The 17,969-nt window shown below is 37.8% G+C and overlaps 1 protein-coding gene across 4 annotated transcripts in view; it reads left to right on the top strand.

The window, feature by feature from the left end:
• MTRF1 (mitochondrial translation release factor 1) overlaps positions 1-17,969 on the top strand; it is a 50,101-nt gene that overhangs the window by 15,629 nt on the left and 16,503 nt on the right. For all 4 annotated transcript variants that reach the window (XR_001180640.2, XM_013059857.2, XM_013059856.2 and 1 more), the window contains exons 6-7: positions 3,550-3,722; positions 9,862-9,979. Coding sequence is in view for 3 of the 4 variants with exons in the window: in XM_013059857.2 (XP_012915311.1) it covers positions 3,550-3,722; positions 9,862-9,979 (291 nt within the window). In the remaining variant the exon portion in view is untranslated. The remainder of the gene's footprint in view (positions 1-3,549; positions 3,723-9,861; positions 9,980-17,969) is intronic.

Below are 17,969 nucleotides of genomic sequence, written 5' to 3'. Positions count from 1 at the left end.
TAAATGCTTGTCATCTTCTTTATCTGGTGTTCAAAAAGATAAACATTAACCTGTTTTTACCGCTGGAGGACTGGCTATTTTGGACTTACTTTTTTTTTAAGATTTTATTATTTGACAGAGAGGGAGAAAGCACAAGCGGGGATGGGGGGAGGTGTAGAGATAGAGGGAGAATAAGGCTCCACTGAGCAGGGATCCTGGCATGGGGCTCGATCCCAGGACGCTGGGAACTTGACCTGAGCTGAAGGCAGATGCTTAACCAACTGAGCCATCCAGGCACCGCTGTGTGGGACTTACTAAGAGACAGGTCAGTCTCTGATAAGGTACCTTCCTTTGGCATTTTGTACAGTAATTTAAAACTATGCCTAATTTTTATCCATCATGCTGACTTTATTTTTTTTTTCCTCAAAGATTGATTTATTGAGAGGGAGAGAGAACAAGTGTATGTGAGTGAGAGGCGGGGCAGGGAGAGAGAGAGAGAGAAGCAGACTCCCCGCTGAGCTCAGGGCCAGAGCTCATGATCCATGAGATCATAACCTGAGTAGAAACCAAGAGTCAGACACCCAACTGTCTGAGCCATCCTGGTGCCCCATCATGCTGACTTTAGAAACTGAGTGGGTTAAATCTGATGTTGTAGCACTGAGTCTTCATTAGAAGCATATTAGGAACGTGGCAGCAGCAGTAGTGGCATAGTTAAGGAAATTTGAGTTAAGGATTTTATAAGCAACGAAACTAACTTACAAGTATAAGGGTACAAACTTAACAATATGCAAGAACTCAAGAAACACTTTCCCCATGGTCCCTTTCTGAGGAATCTGTTAGAAAACAGGACTTTAGACAGCTAAAATATGAAGTTTTGGCATAGGGATGGGGTGAGCATCAAATATGTGGCTACCTGTAGAACTAAGTCTGTATGGGTGCATGGGTGGCTTAGGCAGTTAAGTGTCTGACTTTGGCTCAGGTCATGATCCCGGGGTCCTGCGATTAAATCCCACATTGGGCTCCTTGCTCAGCAGGGAGTTTCTTTTCCTTCTGCCTCACCCTTCCACCCATGCTTAGGTGCTCTCTCTCTCTCTCTCTAATGAACAAACAAAATCTTAAAAAAAAAAAAAAAAAAAAAAAAGACCTAGGTCTATTTGAGGAGAAGCAGGGAAGAATACACTATATAACCACTGTAAGATCTGACAGTATTGAGTACACCCATTTGAAAAATGGGGGAAGAACACGAAGAGCATATTCAAAAAAGTTGTAATGTTTTTAGTAATCATGCTGTGGCAGAACTCGCATTGTTACTCTGAGACTGTTGTATGTGTACTGCGGAATAAAGTAGATGAGTAGTTAGGAGATATTCTAATTGTAGTATCTTCTCTATCGTTGAGAACCAGATTCTTGGTATAGAAGACAGAGTGATAGAGAAGAGGCTGTCATCTTGAATTTACTCTGGAAATATCAGTAGTCAAGAACTCCAAATGGTCTGAGATTTTACCCCACTTGCAAGCTAACAAGTTAGCATGCCACACTTTCATGGGTCAGAGGTGGAGGATGGTTTATTACTCACAGAAACAGTAACCAGAATATCAACATTTTTGTGCTGATTCCATGAGCCCCAGGTCCTACAAGGTTACTTGAAGGCCAGATGATACCTGCCTGTGCAGTAGGTTTCATTATATGAGAGGAATTCCGAGCTAAGTGATCTCAAATTTTTTTTCTTTAAGAAAAATTAAAGAAAGAGAGCACATGAGCCGGGGAAGAGGCAAAAAAAAGAAGAAAAAAAAAAGAAAAAGAAATAAGTATTATTTCTGAAAGGAACCAAGACTTCTTGGGGAGATCACTGATTTCTGGTCTGGGGCAAGAATAGTTCAGGATAATCCTGGAATAATACCATAATAAGAGGTGTGTCAAAAAGAACTCAGAAATTAACTTGAAGAGGCTCCTGCAGGCCAAAGATGGATACGTTGAACTTTAATCATAATAATTGCAATTGGTTTAAGCATGCTAGATGTGTTCAGATCCTTGAATTCATAATGATATTTTAAAAATAGTCATCTGCAGGTGATTAATCCTAACTCATATTGCAAAACACAGATACTGGTAAAATGGGTAAAGGAACAAAATCAAGCATTTATCCTGCCTTTCCTGTATAACTCTAGCACAGGGTAATCAACCAATAGACAAGGAGAAATGTCCTTTATCAATGTATTTTAGCTACTAAAACCTGACAAAGAAATTACAGAATTAGACTATCACTATTTTATAACCCATGATACATTAAACATCAAAGGCTGCCAAGACCATAAAAAGAAAGAAAACAGTCATTATGTGCCTCCTGTAGTCCTGCCAAGGAGCTCAAGCTGGTGTCTGATCCGGTCTCTGGATCCATCTGCCAGAGAACAGAGGGCGGAAGATAGGTGAATTAATTGTACCAAGAGTATGCAGTGGGCAAATGCATTCTGTGGGAAATTTTACAGGTCAACGTCCAGGTTCCTCAGGAGATAAGTTGGAAAGAACAAAAGAAGTAGGTGATGAACATGTATAGATGAAGAGCTTTAAAAGGCATCAGACTAGGGGGCACCTGGTTGAATCTTGATATTGAGGTCATAAGTTAGAGCCCCACATTGGATATAGAGATTACTACACAAAAATAAATAAATAAATTTAAAGAGGACGTGAAACTTTTTTAAATGGACAAGACTAGACTGTAGCACATTTAGGTAATAAAATTGTAGCAGGAATAAGTCAGGTTCATAGTTACTTGTGAGAAAGGAAGGGATTGTAACTAGGAAGGGGCACATGAGAGAGCTTTTGGGTGACTGACAAAGTTCTTTTTCTTGATCTTGTGGTCACTAAACCATTTGATTCATGTGATTTTTTTATGTCTGTATTTTATAATAAAAGAGTTATTTTATAATATTTATAATATATAATTTATATTAGAAATATATATAATATCTATATTATATATATATTATAATATGATTTATAATATAATATTTATAATAAAAGTTATTTTATAATAAAAGAGTTTTTAAAAAATATATGTCCAATAAGAAACTAGCTTAGGCATTAAGATTTGGTGGGGGGAGGAGCTTATTGTCACACCACAGATGAGCAAGAGCTAAATTTCAATAGACTCTTGAGAACTTGGGAGGACCTATAGAGTTTTCCATCATTATTAAATTGTTATGTTTTTGAGCGTTCTTATATATAGATACCATATCAGCCTAAGGTTGCAGAGGGCAGTTCAATGCAGAAAATGTCCCAGTATTTTTTTTCTAGTAATACTTTTATTAAAAAAACTTGGCTGATTATAGAAAATTTAGAAACAAAGTGTAAAAAGTAAAACAAAAAATATATTGTTGTTCTGTTACCCAGAGGTAAGCATAAATAATGTTTTGGTATATTTCCTTTTCTATATGACTACACTGACATTGGGAAAATATCATTTTGTACCTATTTTATGTTCTCGTCTTTGGCTCTGTACTTGCATTCAGGCCTGAGTTTAAAGGTATTTAAGATCCAGATCCCTTTCATTTTTGGATTTTCTGTTCCTAGGTGGGCTGCATCACGCAGCTGCCCGAATTTCTGGTGAGAGTGTCTACAAGCATCTGAAGTATGAAGGTGGCATTCACCGAGTTCAGCGAATCCCTGAGGTGGGCCTGTCGTCAAGGATGCAGCGCATTCACACAGGAACCATGTCTGTTATCATCCTCCCTCAGCCAGATGAGGTAACTTCTTGCACACGTTGAAAACTTACTCTCATGTAGTAGGTATTGTGCTGAGGAAGCTTAACTTCTAGCAAACTGATTTTTGGGGTTTCACATTGAACTTTGCAGTCTCTACTGGGAAATCCTTAACTCTTCCCCATGTAAAGTTGCCCTTCTTACGCCTGACCAAGATATTTTGTTTTCTTTAATTAGAAGCCGGTTCTCTTCATAAAATAGAATTCACAAACCTTTTCAGATCTTCTTGCTTAAGTATTATCTTAAGAAAAATATGATTTCGGGCACCTGGGTGGCTCAGTGGGTTAAGCCGCTGCCTTCGGCTCAGGTCATGATCTCAGGGTCCTGGGATCGAGTCCCATATCAGGCTCTCTGCTCAGCAGGGAGCCTGCTTCCTTCTCTCACTCTCTGTCTGCCTCTCTGCCTACTTGTGATCTCTGTCTGTCAAATAAATAAAAATCTTTAAAAAAAAATATATGATTTCCACAGGTAATATGTTGAAATCAGTGCTAGAATATCTGTATGGGGTCAGTGTCTTATTGAAGCCAGCCATATTGCCTCTATCTTTTTTCCTAACTTTTTAAAATTTAATTTTAAACATACATAAAATTGGAAAAATACCACTCTAAAAACTTATATAACCTTCACTTGGAGTCAACACCTGTTTATATTTTGCCACATTTGCTAGATTCCTATATGTGTGTGTATGTATACTTTTTAAAAAATAACTATGAATAATATTGCAATCACTGTGAGACTTCATCCCTCAAATCTTCAACTTAACATCTCCTAAGAATAGGACATGTTCTTAGGAGAAGATGAACAGATGAAGTTGTGCATATACTCAATGGAATATTATTCAGCCATCAAAAAGAATGAAATCTTGCCATTTGTAGCAACGTGAATGGAGCTAGAGGGAATTATGATAAGTGAAATATGTCAGTCAGAGAAAGACAAATACCATGTGATTTCACTTATATGTGGAATTTAAGAAACAAAACATAAACATAGGAAGAAAGAAAGAGAGGGCAAACTGTAAAAGAGGCTATAGAGAACCAAACTGAGGGTTGTTGGAGGGGAAGTAGGTGGGCTACTTAGCGTGGGCTAAGTGGGTGATGAGCACTAGGGAGGGCACTTTTGTGATGAGCACTGGGTAACATATGTAAGTGATGAGTCCCAAAATTCTGAAACTAATACTACACTGTATGTTAACTGGAACTTAAAAATTTAATAAATAAATAAATAAGTAAATTGGGTAAAATAGCTCAACCCCATAATTTTTCTTTTTTGGGGTGGGGGAAAGACAGAGGGAGAGAGAGAATCTTAAGCCGGTTCTATGCCCAGCACAGAACCCAACTCGAGGCTCAATCTCACGTTGCTGAGATCATGACCTGAGCCAAAATGAGGAGTTGGACACTTAACCAGCTAAGCCACCCAGGCATCCCAACCCCATAATTCTTCTGTAGGGATTAAATGAGACACTAAGGATTATCCACTTGTCCCCAGGAACCAATAGATTGGAGACCTTTGTATAACATCAATAATAAAATTGGATCAGTTATTAGAAAAATACTATTAGCTATGAAAATCAAACACAAGTCTGTAATATTTCTATGAAAAACTCCTATGCATGTCTCCTCACAGAATAGTTCTTTACTATAAATGTGTCAAGTTTTTTCTCTCACCAGGCAATTTCTTCAATTCTGTGTGGACACCAAGTTAGGTATCCTACAAGTCAGTTCAGTTCTGACAGCGTCTACTGGGGAATAGCTAAGAGTTCAGCCTCACAACACTTTCTTCCCTCCTACTTCAGAGGCTAGTCACAAGTCCAGCTTGTCACCTGTGCTTTCCTCCAAGTCACTATGAATTGAGAGGTTTCCACAACCTCTTCTTTGGGTTCAGTAATTTACTAGAGTGGCTTATAGAACTCAGACTTCCCACTGAGCATGGAGCCCTGTGTGGGGTTCACTCCCATGACCTTGAGATCATGACCTGAGCCAAAATCAAGAGTCGGACACTCAGCTGACAGAGCCATCCAATGCCCTCAACTTTTTTTTTTTTTTTTTAATGCCGTTATTTTTTTGAAGAGTCTGGAGCCTTCGTCTTGTAGGGTGTCCCACATTCTGGATCTGTTTGATTCCTCTTGGTCCTCGTCAACTTGTCCTTTTATCCCATTGCATTCAGGTCACAGGTTTTGAGCAGGAATACTTTACAGGTGTATATTCATGTTGCGTCTTATCAGAAGGCACATAATCTGAAATTGTCCGATTTTCAGTGAAGATGACCACAAAATCAGCTCCATTGTAAAAGTGTATTTTTTTCTCTTTGCAGTTACTGAGTAATGCCTGCGATACATAATAGCCTGTTTCCAACTTTTCTTCCACAATCGTAACATCCATTAGTGATCTTTTTTGCCTGAATCAGTTATTTCATTTGGGGTGGAAGATGGCGATTTTGTAACTCTGTCATTTCTTCTATATTTGTTACCTGGCATTCTTTTCTGTCAACAACTTTCCTCCCTACTACCTTCTCTCCTTCCTTCTTGCTTGCTTTCTCTTATTTTACTTCATCATAAACTCAGTATTATTTCATCTGTTGACTTCATTGTAGACTTACATATTTGTTTTTTAAATTGTGTGAGTTATAATTACTATGGCTTTTGATGTTCAAACTTGTCCCTGATTTGGCCAGTAGTAGCCTTTTTAGGGGAGTCCCTTTTGCAGTGACCCCATCAATTTTTAAGCATACCCTTGCTTTCTGGTATAATTAGATATCCTAAGCCCACCTTCTGCCTTTCTGCCCTCAGACTTGGGAGTCAGATCTCATTTTTTTGGTGAGAAATGTACCCAGAAATCAAGGTCTAGGTACTAGGTATGCTCATTATTACTAAAGTCTGCTTATGTTTAGATTTCACAGTGGACAGAGCTAAGAGATACATAGGAGTTTAACACCAGTTCAAGTTATTATTACCAACTCAAATTTAACATTACAGGGAGTTTTCCCCCCTCACCATCTTGTATTTATATCTCTTCCCACTTAGAGTAAAAAGTTTTATTTCTTAATCACTTAATGTGTTTACTTTTTTCCTTATTATATAGCATATATAAAAACTTAAAAAATTACTTTGTAAACTACTGAGCAATGTTTAAGATTTCTGACCTTAGAATATAGTCCACCAAGGGGCGCCTGGGTGGCTCAGTGGGTTAAGCCGCTGCCTTCGGCTCAGGTCATGATCTCAGGGTCCTGGGATCGAGTCCCGCATCGGGCTCTCTGCTCAGCGGGGAGCCTGCTTCCTCCTCTCTCTCTCTCTCTCTGCCTGCCTCTCCATCTACTTGTGATTTCTCTCTGTCAAATAAATAAATAAAATCTTAAAAAAAAAAAAGAATATAGTCCACCAAGAAAGCATAGTCAGAACGCAGTGTTCAAAGACCAACAGAAATAATGTGTTTCTGTTTGGTTATGATATCATTATGGTAATTATTTTGAATATTAGGATTTGATTTTTCCTTCCTCTTTTATCTAATTTAATTTTTGTTGTATGGAAGCGTTTATGTCTCTCAGAAATCAAAACTATTAAGTTGTCTTTCTTTTTTTTTAAAAGATTTTTTTTTTTTTAATTTATTTGACAGAGATCACAAGTAGGCAGAGAGGCAGGCAGATGGGGGCGGTGGGCGGGGGGGGAAGCAGGCTCCCCGCTGAGCAGAGCACCTGATGCGGGGCTCAATCCCAGGACCCTGAGATCATGACCTGAGCCAAAGGCAGAGGCTTTAACCCACTGAGCCACCCAGGTGCCCCTTAAGTTGTCTTTCTTAACTCCTTATTCCTTCCACTGTTCTCACCCATCCCTTATTCTTTTCATATTCTTGGAAATTAAATCCATGTGGTAGAGTTTGCTTTTCATAAAAGAGCAAAGTCTTATTCTCTTAATTGACATTTAAAATTCTTTGTATATTATTAAGTCACTGGCTCTTTGTTCAGAATTTCCCAACAGTCATTAGGTAGTTTCTGTAACACTTGGGAGAATATGACATATAATATATTTGCCATATAACTACTTAATATACCGTAACCACAAAAAATGGGAAATTGTTGTTCATCTCTTTAGTGTTTATTGAAATTTTAAGGTAGTCTTAAATACTGGCATATTTTTAAAAAGCTGAATACTTTTTTTTCCCCACAGTAGAGTATTAATTTTAGAGGAAACAAAAGAATAACCACGCTGTATAGTAGATTGTAAAATTGACCCCATTACTACTGTGCTTTACAAAGAGTCACACTTGCTGTCATTCGTACAAATGAATGGTAAATGTGAAATAAGATGTTAGTTCTCTCATGAAAAACAGCATATTTTGTACTGTTTTTGTGTGTGTGTGTGTGTGTGTAACAAATAGGGGCTTAAAACAATAAAAATTTATTGTCTAACAGTTCTAGAGGCCAGGAGTGTAAACTCAAGGTATCTCCAGGGCTGTGCTCCCTCCAAAGCTTCTGGGTGGGGGAGGGATGCTCCCTTGCCTCCCCCAGTTTCTGGTATCTCCAGGTGGCCATTGGCTTGAAGCTGTATAACTCTGAATGCACATGTTCCTCTCATCCTTTCTCCTACCTGTCTGAGGGCACTTCTCATTGGATTTAGGATGTGTCTGAATAACCCAGGATGATCTCATTTGAACTCAATTACAACCCTTTTCCAAGTAAGGGTCTAGTGTTAGAATGTGAACGTATCTTTTTGGATGCCTCCATTCAGTCCACTAATCACTGCACACACACAGTTGGTTCTCATTGTTCACGGTGGTTATGTTCTGTAAAGTCTCAGCAAATGCTGATTTAGCAAATACTGAACCATCATTTCCCCTAGGGAAAATTGTGTGTGTGTGTGTGCACGCGCACGTGTGTGCACATGCAGGTGTACATATGTTTATATACCTATATATAGATTTCTATATCTATGAGTCTGCGTTGATTATAATCTTAAAAGTTACCCATCCAAATAAATACATAAATGAAATTTTTTTGAAAGATTTCATTTATTTATTGAACAGAGAGAGAGATCACAAGTAGGCAGAGAGGCAGGCAGAGAGAGAGGGGGAAGCAGGCTCCCCGCTGAGCAGAGAGCCCGATGTGGGGCTCCATCCCAGGACCCTGGGATCATGACCTGAGCCGAAGGCAAAGGCTTAACCCACTGAGCCACCCAGGTGCCCCAATACATAAATGAAATTTTAAAACCGAGGAAAGTAACCCACCTGGTTACTTAGAATAGATTCTATTTTCTTTATTTTAGAAAGAGAAAATGAGGTTCAGAAGTGTTAGGTGACTTGCCTGAGGCCACTACCAGATAGATGCCAGAATTGGGTTTCACACCCTGTCCAACTGACCCGAGAGCCAGAGCTTCTTGTATTATCTTCTCTGCCCCCTCCTGTCTTCATTCTCTGGCCAGACTGAAAAAAGAAAGCAAACTGTCACTTTGTTGGGCATCAGTTGGGCATGTGCCTGTATAGGACAGCTTGGATTTTTTGCTGCCCTGCACAAGTTCTCTGGCAACTTTGAAAATGCTGTAGTAATTGATTTGGGGGAACAAATGAAGAAGGTGAATTTGCAAGTACAGAATCAGGGAATAATGAAGATCATAGTTACATACACACATATGTACATACATATATTTGTATGTATGTATATAGGGAGAGAGAGTATGTTTTCTATCCTCTGGCTTTGTGGGATGATGGATGCTGAAACTTGAAAGTTTGCATAAACTCAGTGATCTCATGGCATCAAAAGTCAGTGTCAAATATAGGGAATTTATGGTTCTTTCATTGTTATACGCTATTTTTTAGTCTAATGGCTGTGACTTAGAACAACAACATAGTTTATTTGAAGAATCTTGAGATAAATTTAGTATTAAAGTATTTGTTGGTACGCCTGGGTGGTTCAGTTAAGTGTCTGCCTTTGGCTCAGGTCATGATCTTGACCTGGGATCGAACCCCACATTGGGTCCCCTGCTTGGCAGGGGGTCTGCTTCTCCCTCTACCTGCTGCACCCCTGCTTGTATGCCATCTCTCTCTCTCTCTCTGACAAATAAATTTTAAAAATCTTTTAAAAAATGCTAAGTGTTTGTTGAGTGTAGAATTGACTTCCATATTCCCTTTTGTTCTAGGTAGATGTGAAGGTGGACCCGAAGGATTTGCGGATAGATACATTTCGAGCCAAAGGAGCAGGAGGACAGCATGTTAATACAACAGATAGTGCTGTCAGACTTGTCCATATCCCCACAGGTAATCAAGTCTGTTTGCTTTTGTACTTTTGATCTGTTTTTATGTCTTACAAAACTACTCAACATTGAGAAGAAAATAGTTTTGTGTTAGCGTCTTATTTCTTGCACAAACCCTTTAAAGGTGACACTGGGTCATGGGTTTTAGGTCCCCAGTGTTCATATCCCACTTCTGTTTGGAAAAGGCACCTCTTGTAAAGGATGCAGACACTGAGTGTTCCTATTCCAAGAAGCTGCCCAGGTGTACCAGATGGCGATAAGCAACCAGAGGTGTCCAGCCTAAAAAAACCCACAAAAGTGGTCCTGGACATGCCCCTGCAATGGAGCTTTTGTTATCCTCCTGTTCTAGACTGACCACTACCTCCACTGGTCTGTGTTGCCTTAATGCTGTTATTTTGAATATTGGTAATTTTGGTATACTGTGAAGTAGTTTTGCAGCCCTTACTGTGATTTAAAATATTTCTGTCATTTTTCACTTCTGTCCACTTCTATCACTTTACTTCCTTCAATTTCAAGCTTTTAAAATTTCCTTTTTAAAATTAATTTTTATGTTAGATGTTAAATGGTTTTAAAGGCCACTGGGAAAATCCTTTAACAAAAACCAGCAGCTCCCAACATGTCTTTTTTCTCCCCCTCCCTCCTGCCTTGACCCTAATGTCCCATTAACCACAGGCAACCAGTTTAAAACTCTTAGTTATTTTTTCCTGGTAATTACCTCATTCTAAATAGTAGGCAGATCGTGCTCTTCTGATAGATTAAATGTAAGATTACGTACATATTGACTTCTTAATGTAGTAGATAAAGATTAGGCTCTCATAATAGCCTATTTTCCTCTTCCTAAAATATTTATATTTTGGCAAAATTAATCTTCACTACTTTCATGTAAAGAACAAGTATATAGTGTTCACTGCCGAGCCAGGAAGCATACAGGTATCTCCCTGCTTTTCAAAAATTCACATGAAGCTGCTTTACTTTTATGAAAGACCTACATTATACTTGTTCTCACCAACCAAAAGAAATCTATAAAAGATTTTCACTTTTATAAAAAGTGAAAAGCAGAAATAGTGTTCAGTATTTTTTTGCAGCTAACAGTTGTAGAAGATTTGCACACTCTGGGTGGTGAGAGCAGCCCCCGCCAGCTCCTTCCCCAGAACTATATTCAGCATCTCAGCATCAGGCTATCACAGCTATGAACTCTGTGAGCATCTGTGTATCTCAGTTTATTTTCTCAGTTTACTTTCTCAATTTATTTTGCATGTCCATGAGCAAGATGTGTTTTAATAACAGATTTTGCGGGGTGGGGGGGTCTTGGAATGCACAAAAAATTCTCTATATAACTTAATGGTAAGTGCTCTTCACTTTACAACATTTCGGCCTATGAAAGATATCATAGGATTGTTCTACTTTCTGTTAGCAGGGGAGACATACTGTGATTTCATTTCATAGAGTTAATGATTACTTCATTGCTTTTCTAGTTGCTTCTCTTTGACTCTGAGTCTTTGATCTTCTAAAAACTCTGTAGAATGAAATTAACCAGATTTTCTAGAGGGCTGACACATGGAAGAAACACCTCTGGCAGCGCTCTCTAGAACGGTTGCTCACCACGGCTACAACACAGAGGTGGTTCTGAACACCAACAGGGAATTCTCTTCAACCCTACTGTGTGTTGGATCCTCCTGTATCTTGGATCCTGTCTCATCTCTCTTAGTGTACTCCTTCATTTTAGTGAAGTCCTTTTTCAAGTGGTTTCCTGAGAAAAGATGCATGTGCATATTCTGAAAACAGCTTTATTCTAAGCTCATACTCCGCTGACCATGAATACTTGATTGGAAATCGTTTCCACTTAGAACATGTAAGATTTTCATCATTCATTATTTCTTCTTTTTTTGTTGTTGTTGTTTCATGTAAGTATGCTCGTGGAGCCTAACACAGGGCTTAAACTCATGACCCTGAGATCAAGACCTGAACTGAGATCAAGAGTTGGACATTTAACTGACTGAGCCACCCATGTGTCCCTATCATTCATTGTATTTGTATCTGAAGTATTTTCTTCAATAATTTCTCATTTACTGTTTTCTTTTTCTTCCTGGAATTTCTGAGTCAGAAGTTAGACATCTTGGATTTATTGTTTGTCTTCTTTTTTTTTTTTTCCTTTCACATTGTCTACCACTTTGTGTTTTAGGTTTTTTCCCCAACCCTTTTACTGAATTTTAAAAATTTTTTGTTCTTTTTTAAAAATTTCACAAGCTCGGGACGCCTGGGTGGCTCAGTTGGTTAAGCCGCTGCCTTCAGCTCAGGTCATGATCCCAGCGTCCTGGGATCGAGTCCCACATCGGGCTCCTTGCTCCGCAGGGAGCCTGCTTCTCCCTCTGACTCTGCCTTCCACTCTGTCTGCCTGTGCTCACTCTCGCTCGCTCTCTCTCTGACAAATAAATAAATAAAATCTTAAAAAAAAAAAAAAGTGGCAATTGGAGCACCACTAGCGAAAAAAAAAAAAATTCACAAGCTCTTTTATTCTCAGAATTGTCCCATTTTTATAGCATCCTTTTATTATTATTGATGCATTTTTCCTTTTTTATTCAAATATATTAATTTTAATTTCCCTGAAAATTTTTTCTGCTACCTGCAATGTCTCTCTTTCCTTCAAGTTTATTTTTTCTGTTTCACTCTTACTTTCTGTTTAGAAAGGTCTGGGAATTCTTTGTTGTCTTCGTATATACATAAAAACTCTGAGTGTTTGGGTGCCACTTACCCACTAGTAAGTTTCACTGTGGGACAGTTAGATTATTAATTAGCTTTTTTATTAGGGACTCCCAAATGTCAGTGTTTGTACAACTTTTCACTTGGGTAGTTTGTTTTCTCCTTAGTAGGATCCTCCAAGATACATTTAAGAGTAAGGTCAAGGTCTCACCATTCAATAAGCAAACTAAATCCTCTTACTTTCAGTACCATGTCTCATATTTATTCTTCTTTGTACCAAGTCCCAAGGCTGACTTCCCTTATTTAATTCTCTAAAGACTGTACCTTCCACCTCCTACAGATCAAGGAAGGGGACTTAAAGATCTACTTTAAGACTTTCTGTTTTTAGTCCCTAGCTTTTGAGGTACCTGATACCTCAATTCCTGAGCCCTTCTGGTACTCCGCACGGCAAAGAGGCTTGTTTCTTGCCAGCTCTCCCACTAGAGGGAGTTATGCTTCACCTTTCTCCCCACTGCTGAGTCACTTAACCATTCTTCCATATCCTTTCTGCCTTTATATATTGTGCTTGTGGCTATGTGCATCACCTGTTTCTATTTTGTATTTCCATTTCTTGTTCTTGTTGTTTTAGTGGGATTTTTTAAAAGAAAGAGGAGGCCATCTTGAGATCAGATGTCACCTTTAAATTTTAAATTCATTTTCAGCCTATTGTTTTTGCTTGTACTTTTATAATAGCAAAAGTTAATATAACCTAAATATCCAGCAACAGCATAATTTTATAATCTCTCTCAAGTTGATTTTTATTCCATAAGAAACTATAAAAACTGAGAATATATACATAAGCAAAAAACCAGAAAACATCTATAACCATTCCCAATAACCACTGTTTGGTATATTTCTTTGGTGTATATCCTTTTGAATTCTTTTTTATGTATATAGAAACATATCCTTTTTTTACCAAAAATGAGGTGATAATTTTTGTAACTTACCATAATTTACCTAAGAAATCCACAAACTTTTAGATACTCATTGTCTTTTACTTCAACCTTGTATTACGGGATAGTATTCTATATTATAAACTGTCCAGAATAATAATAATGAGCTGAAGCTGAAATAAAAATTAAAATGAGAAAAAGTCAGGTAAATGTAATAAAAATTCTGACAAAAATGAATCAGAATATTTTAAAACATATATCCTTGTGCAGCCAGAAATTACTGACTTGACAAAAAGTGACCGATGTTTTTGTTTCCAAGTTTACCTTGGGCCAAATTAGTTTTTAGCCACTTAGATCTAGTTCTTTGATTTAAAAGAGGCCTTATGGCTTACCCTCGAGCCTCCCCTTTAGCAGTGTATCACAAGGCCTGCTGACTTTTTTGAGTTCATGTTGTTATGATCAAGTGATTTCTTGAGTCAGTGGTATGCTTGGAAGCTTACCATGATTTCAGCATCTGTTGCAAAGAAAACTCAGTCTGTCTTCTATTCTGGCCACTCCACAACCCTTAGAATGGGAACTATGTCCGTGCTAGACTTGAAAGTGAGAGCTGTAGGTCATTCTTCTGTTTCCCTCTTGCACATGGGCTTTTGAAGACTCGTATTATTTTCTAACCTACTGCTTTTACAGAATTTCATTTTTCAGCCATTGGAAGAATGGTACCATAGGGGTATGGTTAAATGATTGTTCAGGGAAAAGTTAAAATTTTTTGGTAGAATTTATCAAATCAAGATGAAGACATTAATATTTTGTGCTTTAAAGCAAGCTTTTTAGTTTCTTACCAGTTAGTGAAAGTGGGCCTCTGTAATTCTTAACACTGTATCCCCCTTCATCATCATAGATTATGGCTAATACCTAGTTCTTCCAAATCAGATTTAATTTTTTACTTCATTTTGTATTTTTAAGATTATAGGATTTTTATTTAACCTTTGATTATGTATAATTTATTTCATCTAACCTAAGAACTCATCAACTGAAAGATATATCACTATTTTGTTACTATGAAGAAATATAAAAAACACTGCCAATTAAACTATCATATGCCAATGAGTGTGATGCATCTCAAGTTCAGAGATGTTCATTTTTTTAAGTGGGCTGTTTAGAATAAAATATGGTGTATTTGTTCTCACTTATAATTGAAAATATTTTAAATAATAAATGTAGTTATTTAACAAATATATATTAGATACCCACTTACAACTACTGCTGCCTGGAATTTTGGAATCTCCTGTAGAGTATTGAAACAACACAAGAGTTTTTTGGTGGTTTTTTTGTTTTTTTCAAAGGCCTTTTACAGTTTTTTTAACAACTCCAGCATCTTTAACAGCTCTTCTGTTATTCAGCTTACCTCCCTCTACTCTAATCCTCTATTCCTGAGGGAGAATTTAGGATTAGCTACTCTTCTACAGAAAGTGTAGTAAAATACATGATCAGGTGATTCCCTTGGGAATTACTGAGCTGGTAAGTAAGAGTTGTAGGCTAAAAATTCTGACCTGAGCCTCTGGATAGGAATAGTGCTGATGTGTAAGCAAAGCTTACTGCCGGTCAGCTGAGACGAGGAGGAATTTGAAGGAAAGCTTATGAATATCTTGAAATGACTATTTTCCTATCCTTTTGGGTGGTGAAAAAAGAAGAGCAGATCCCAGACAGCTGCAGGCGAATGCCTGAAGACGAAAGCAAGTCAGTGCCCCAGCCCAAACTCGTGACTGCAGTAAAGCAGTCAAGAACAAACTAACAGGGGCACTTGGGTGGCTCAGTGGGTTAAAGCCTCTGCCTTTGGCTCAGGTCATGATCCCAGGGTCCTGGGATCGGGACCCACATCGGGCTCTCTGCTCAGCGGGGACCCCTCTCTTTCTGCCTGCCACTCCGCCTACTTGTGACCTCTCTCTCTGTCAGATAAATAAATAAAATCTTAAAAAAAAACTAAAAACTAACTGACTCACGAATCACAGAACTGTACCCCTGAAACTAATAACATGTTATATGTTAATAATAATGATCTGTGTAAAACATCACTAATTATATCCTGGAGGGTTAAAATAAAAAGATACCAAAATTTAAAAAACAAAGAATAAACTAATAGAGGCGAAACCTGGGTGTTCCTACTGAAAGTGTTAGCAGGTGTATGTTGTAGCTTATTTAGATAGGGGAAAACGCAATTGGGAGAGGAGAATTTTGTCTTGTTTAGGGACAGTAGAATTTTATAGGAATTTTAAAAATCTCCACCCAAAGAATTGCCAGTCTTTCAGTTCAGCTGGCCTAGCTAATACGGTTTTTGGGTTCTGTGGTTCAGAAAGAAAAATAATTTCACCTCTAATGTACCAGAGAATGGGATTGGACACAGGCCTTCAGACTGGTAGCTGCAAAGTTAAGGACAGCACAGCCTGAAGTCTTAAGGGTCACTCTTCAGGTCGAGATTTGGGCTAGTAACTGGGCTACACTGGCAAAATCCACCCAAATCCAGAAGTTGGCTAATGAAAACATGTATGATTAGATGTGGGATTAGCTGAATTTAGAGCCAGGACAACTGAGAAATATTTGCTCTAAACTCTTCCTTGTAAAGAGTTTAGTTTCTTCTTTGGTTTCTATATATAACATCTATATATTGACCCTTGAACAACGTGGAAATTAGGGATACTAACCCACTCAACCCCTTGCAGTCCAAAATACACACACAACTTTTGATTACCTCAAAACTTAACTACTAGTAGCCTACTGTTGACCAGAAGGAAGACTTACCAGTATCATAAATAGTGATTAACATGGGTTTTGTGTTGTATGTATCATATATTACATTCTTTTTTTTTAAAGATTTTTTTTAGTATTTTTTTTATTTGTTAGAGAGAGAGAGACACAGGCAGAGAGAGAAGCAGGCTCCCCGCTGAGCAAGGAGCCCAATGCAGGACTTGATCCCAGGACACTGGGATCATGAACTGAGCCAAAGGCAGGCACTTAACCAACTGAGCCACCCAGGTGCCCCTATATACTGCATTCTTACAATAAATTAGGCTAGAGAAAAGAAAATGTTATTAAGAAAATCAAAAAGAAGGAAAAATACATTTATAATACTATATTTAAAAAGAAAGAAGGCATAAGTGAATTTGTGTGGTTCAAACCTATGTTGTTCAAGGGTCAACTATATAAAGTCGTTTTTATTTTTTTCCTTTTATTAATTTTTTAATTCTTACAGTTAACTTACAGTGTTATGTTAGTTTCAAATATATAGCATATATATAATACGTATGCAATAATTTAACAATTTTATACATTATTCAGTGCTCGTCACAATAACTGTACTTTTTTTTTTTGAAAGATTTTATTTATTTATTTGACAGGCAGAGATTACAAGTAGGCAGAGAGGCAGGCAGAGAGAGAGAGGAGGAAGCAGGCTCCCCGCAGAGCAGAGAGCCCGATGCGGGGCTCGATCCCAGGACTCTGGGACTATGACCCGAGCCGAAGGCAGAGGCTTTAACCCACTGAGCCTCCCAGGTGCCCCATATACTCTTAATTCCCATCATCTACCTCCCTTTGGTAACGGCCCATTTTGTTCTATATATAAGATCTGTTTTGTTGTCTCCATTTTTCTTTGTGTGTTTTGTTTCTTAAATTCCACATATGAATGAAATCATTGGTATTTGTCTTTCTTTAGCTGACATTTCACTACCATTATGTCCTCTATATCCATGTTGTTGCAAATGGCAAGATTTTGTTCTTTTTTAAAATTCTTTTTATGTCTGAGTAATATGCCATTATGGATATATTATATATATAAATATCTTTTTTTCTTTTTTGAATATGTATTTAAATTCTAGTTAACATATAGTATAATATTGGTTTCAGGTGTAGAATTCAGTGATTTGTCACTTACATACAACACTCAGCACTCATCACAATTGCCTTCCTAAATGTCCATCATCCATTTGGACCATCCCCGACCCACCTTCCCTTCATCAACTCTCAGTTTGTTCTCTGTCATTAAGAGTCTCTTATGCTTTGTATCCCTCTCTTTTTTTTCCCTTTCTGTATGTTCATCTCTTTTGTGTCTTAAATTCCACACGAGTGAAATCATCTGGTGTTTATTTTTCTCTGACTTATTTTGCTTAGCATAATACTCTAGTTCCATCCATATTGTTGCAAATGGCAAGATTTCATTCTTTTTGATGGCTGAATAATAATATTCCATTACATAGATCTATGGATATAGATATATAAAGATGTAGATATAGATAGATACATATATGCCACAAGGCCACATCTTTATCGGTCGATGGACATTTGGGTTCTTTCCATAGTTTGCCTATTGTG

Source organism: Mustela putorius, unplaced genomic scaffold (genome assembly GCF_011764305.1).
Source record: "Mustela putorius furo isolate JIRA1106 unplaced genomic scaffold, ASM1176430v1.1 tig00000179_pilon_pilon_pilon, whole genome shotgun sequence".
In the NCBI taxonomy this organism is placed as follows: domain Eukaryota; kingdom Metazoa; phylum Chordata; class Mammalia; order Carnivora; family Mustelidae; genus Mustela; species Mustela putorius.
Note: the sequence above shows the minus strand (reverse complement) of the source record. Positions and strands in the feature narration are given on the sequence as shown.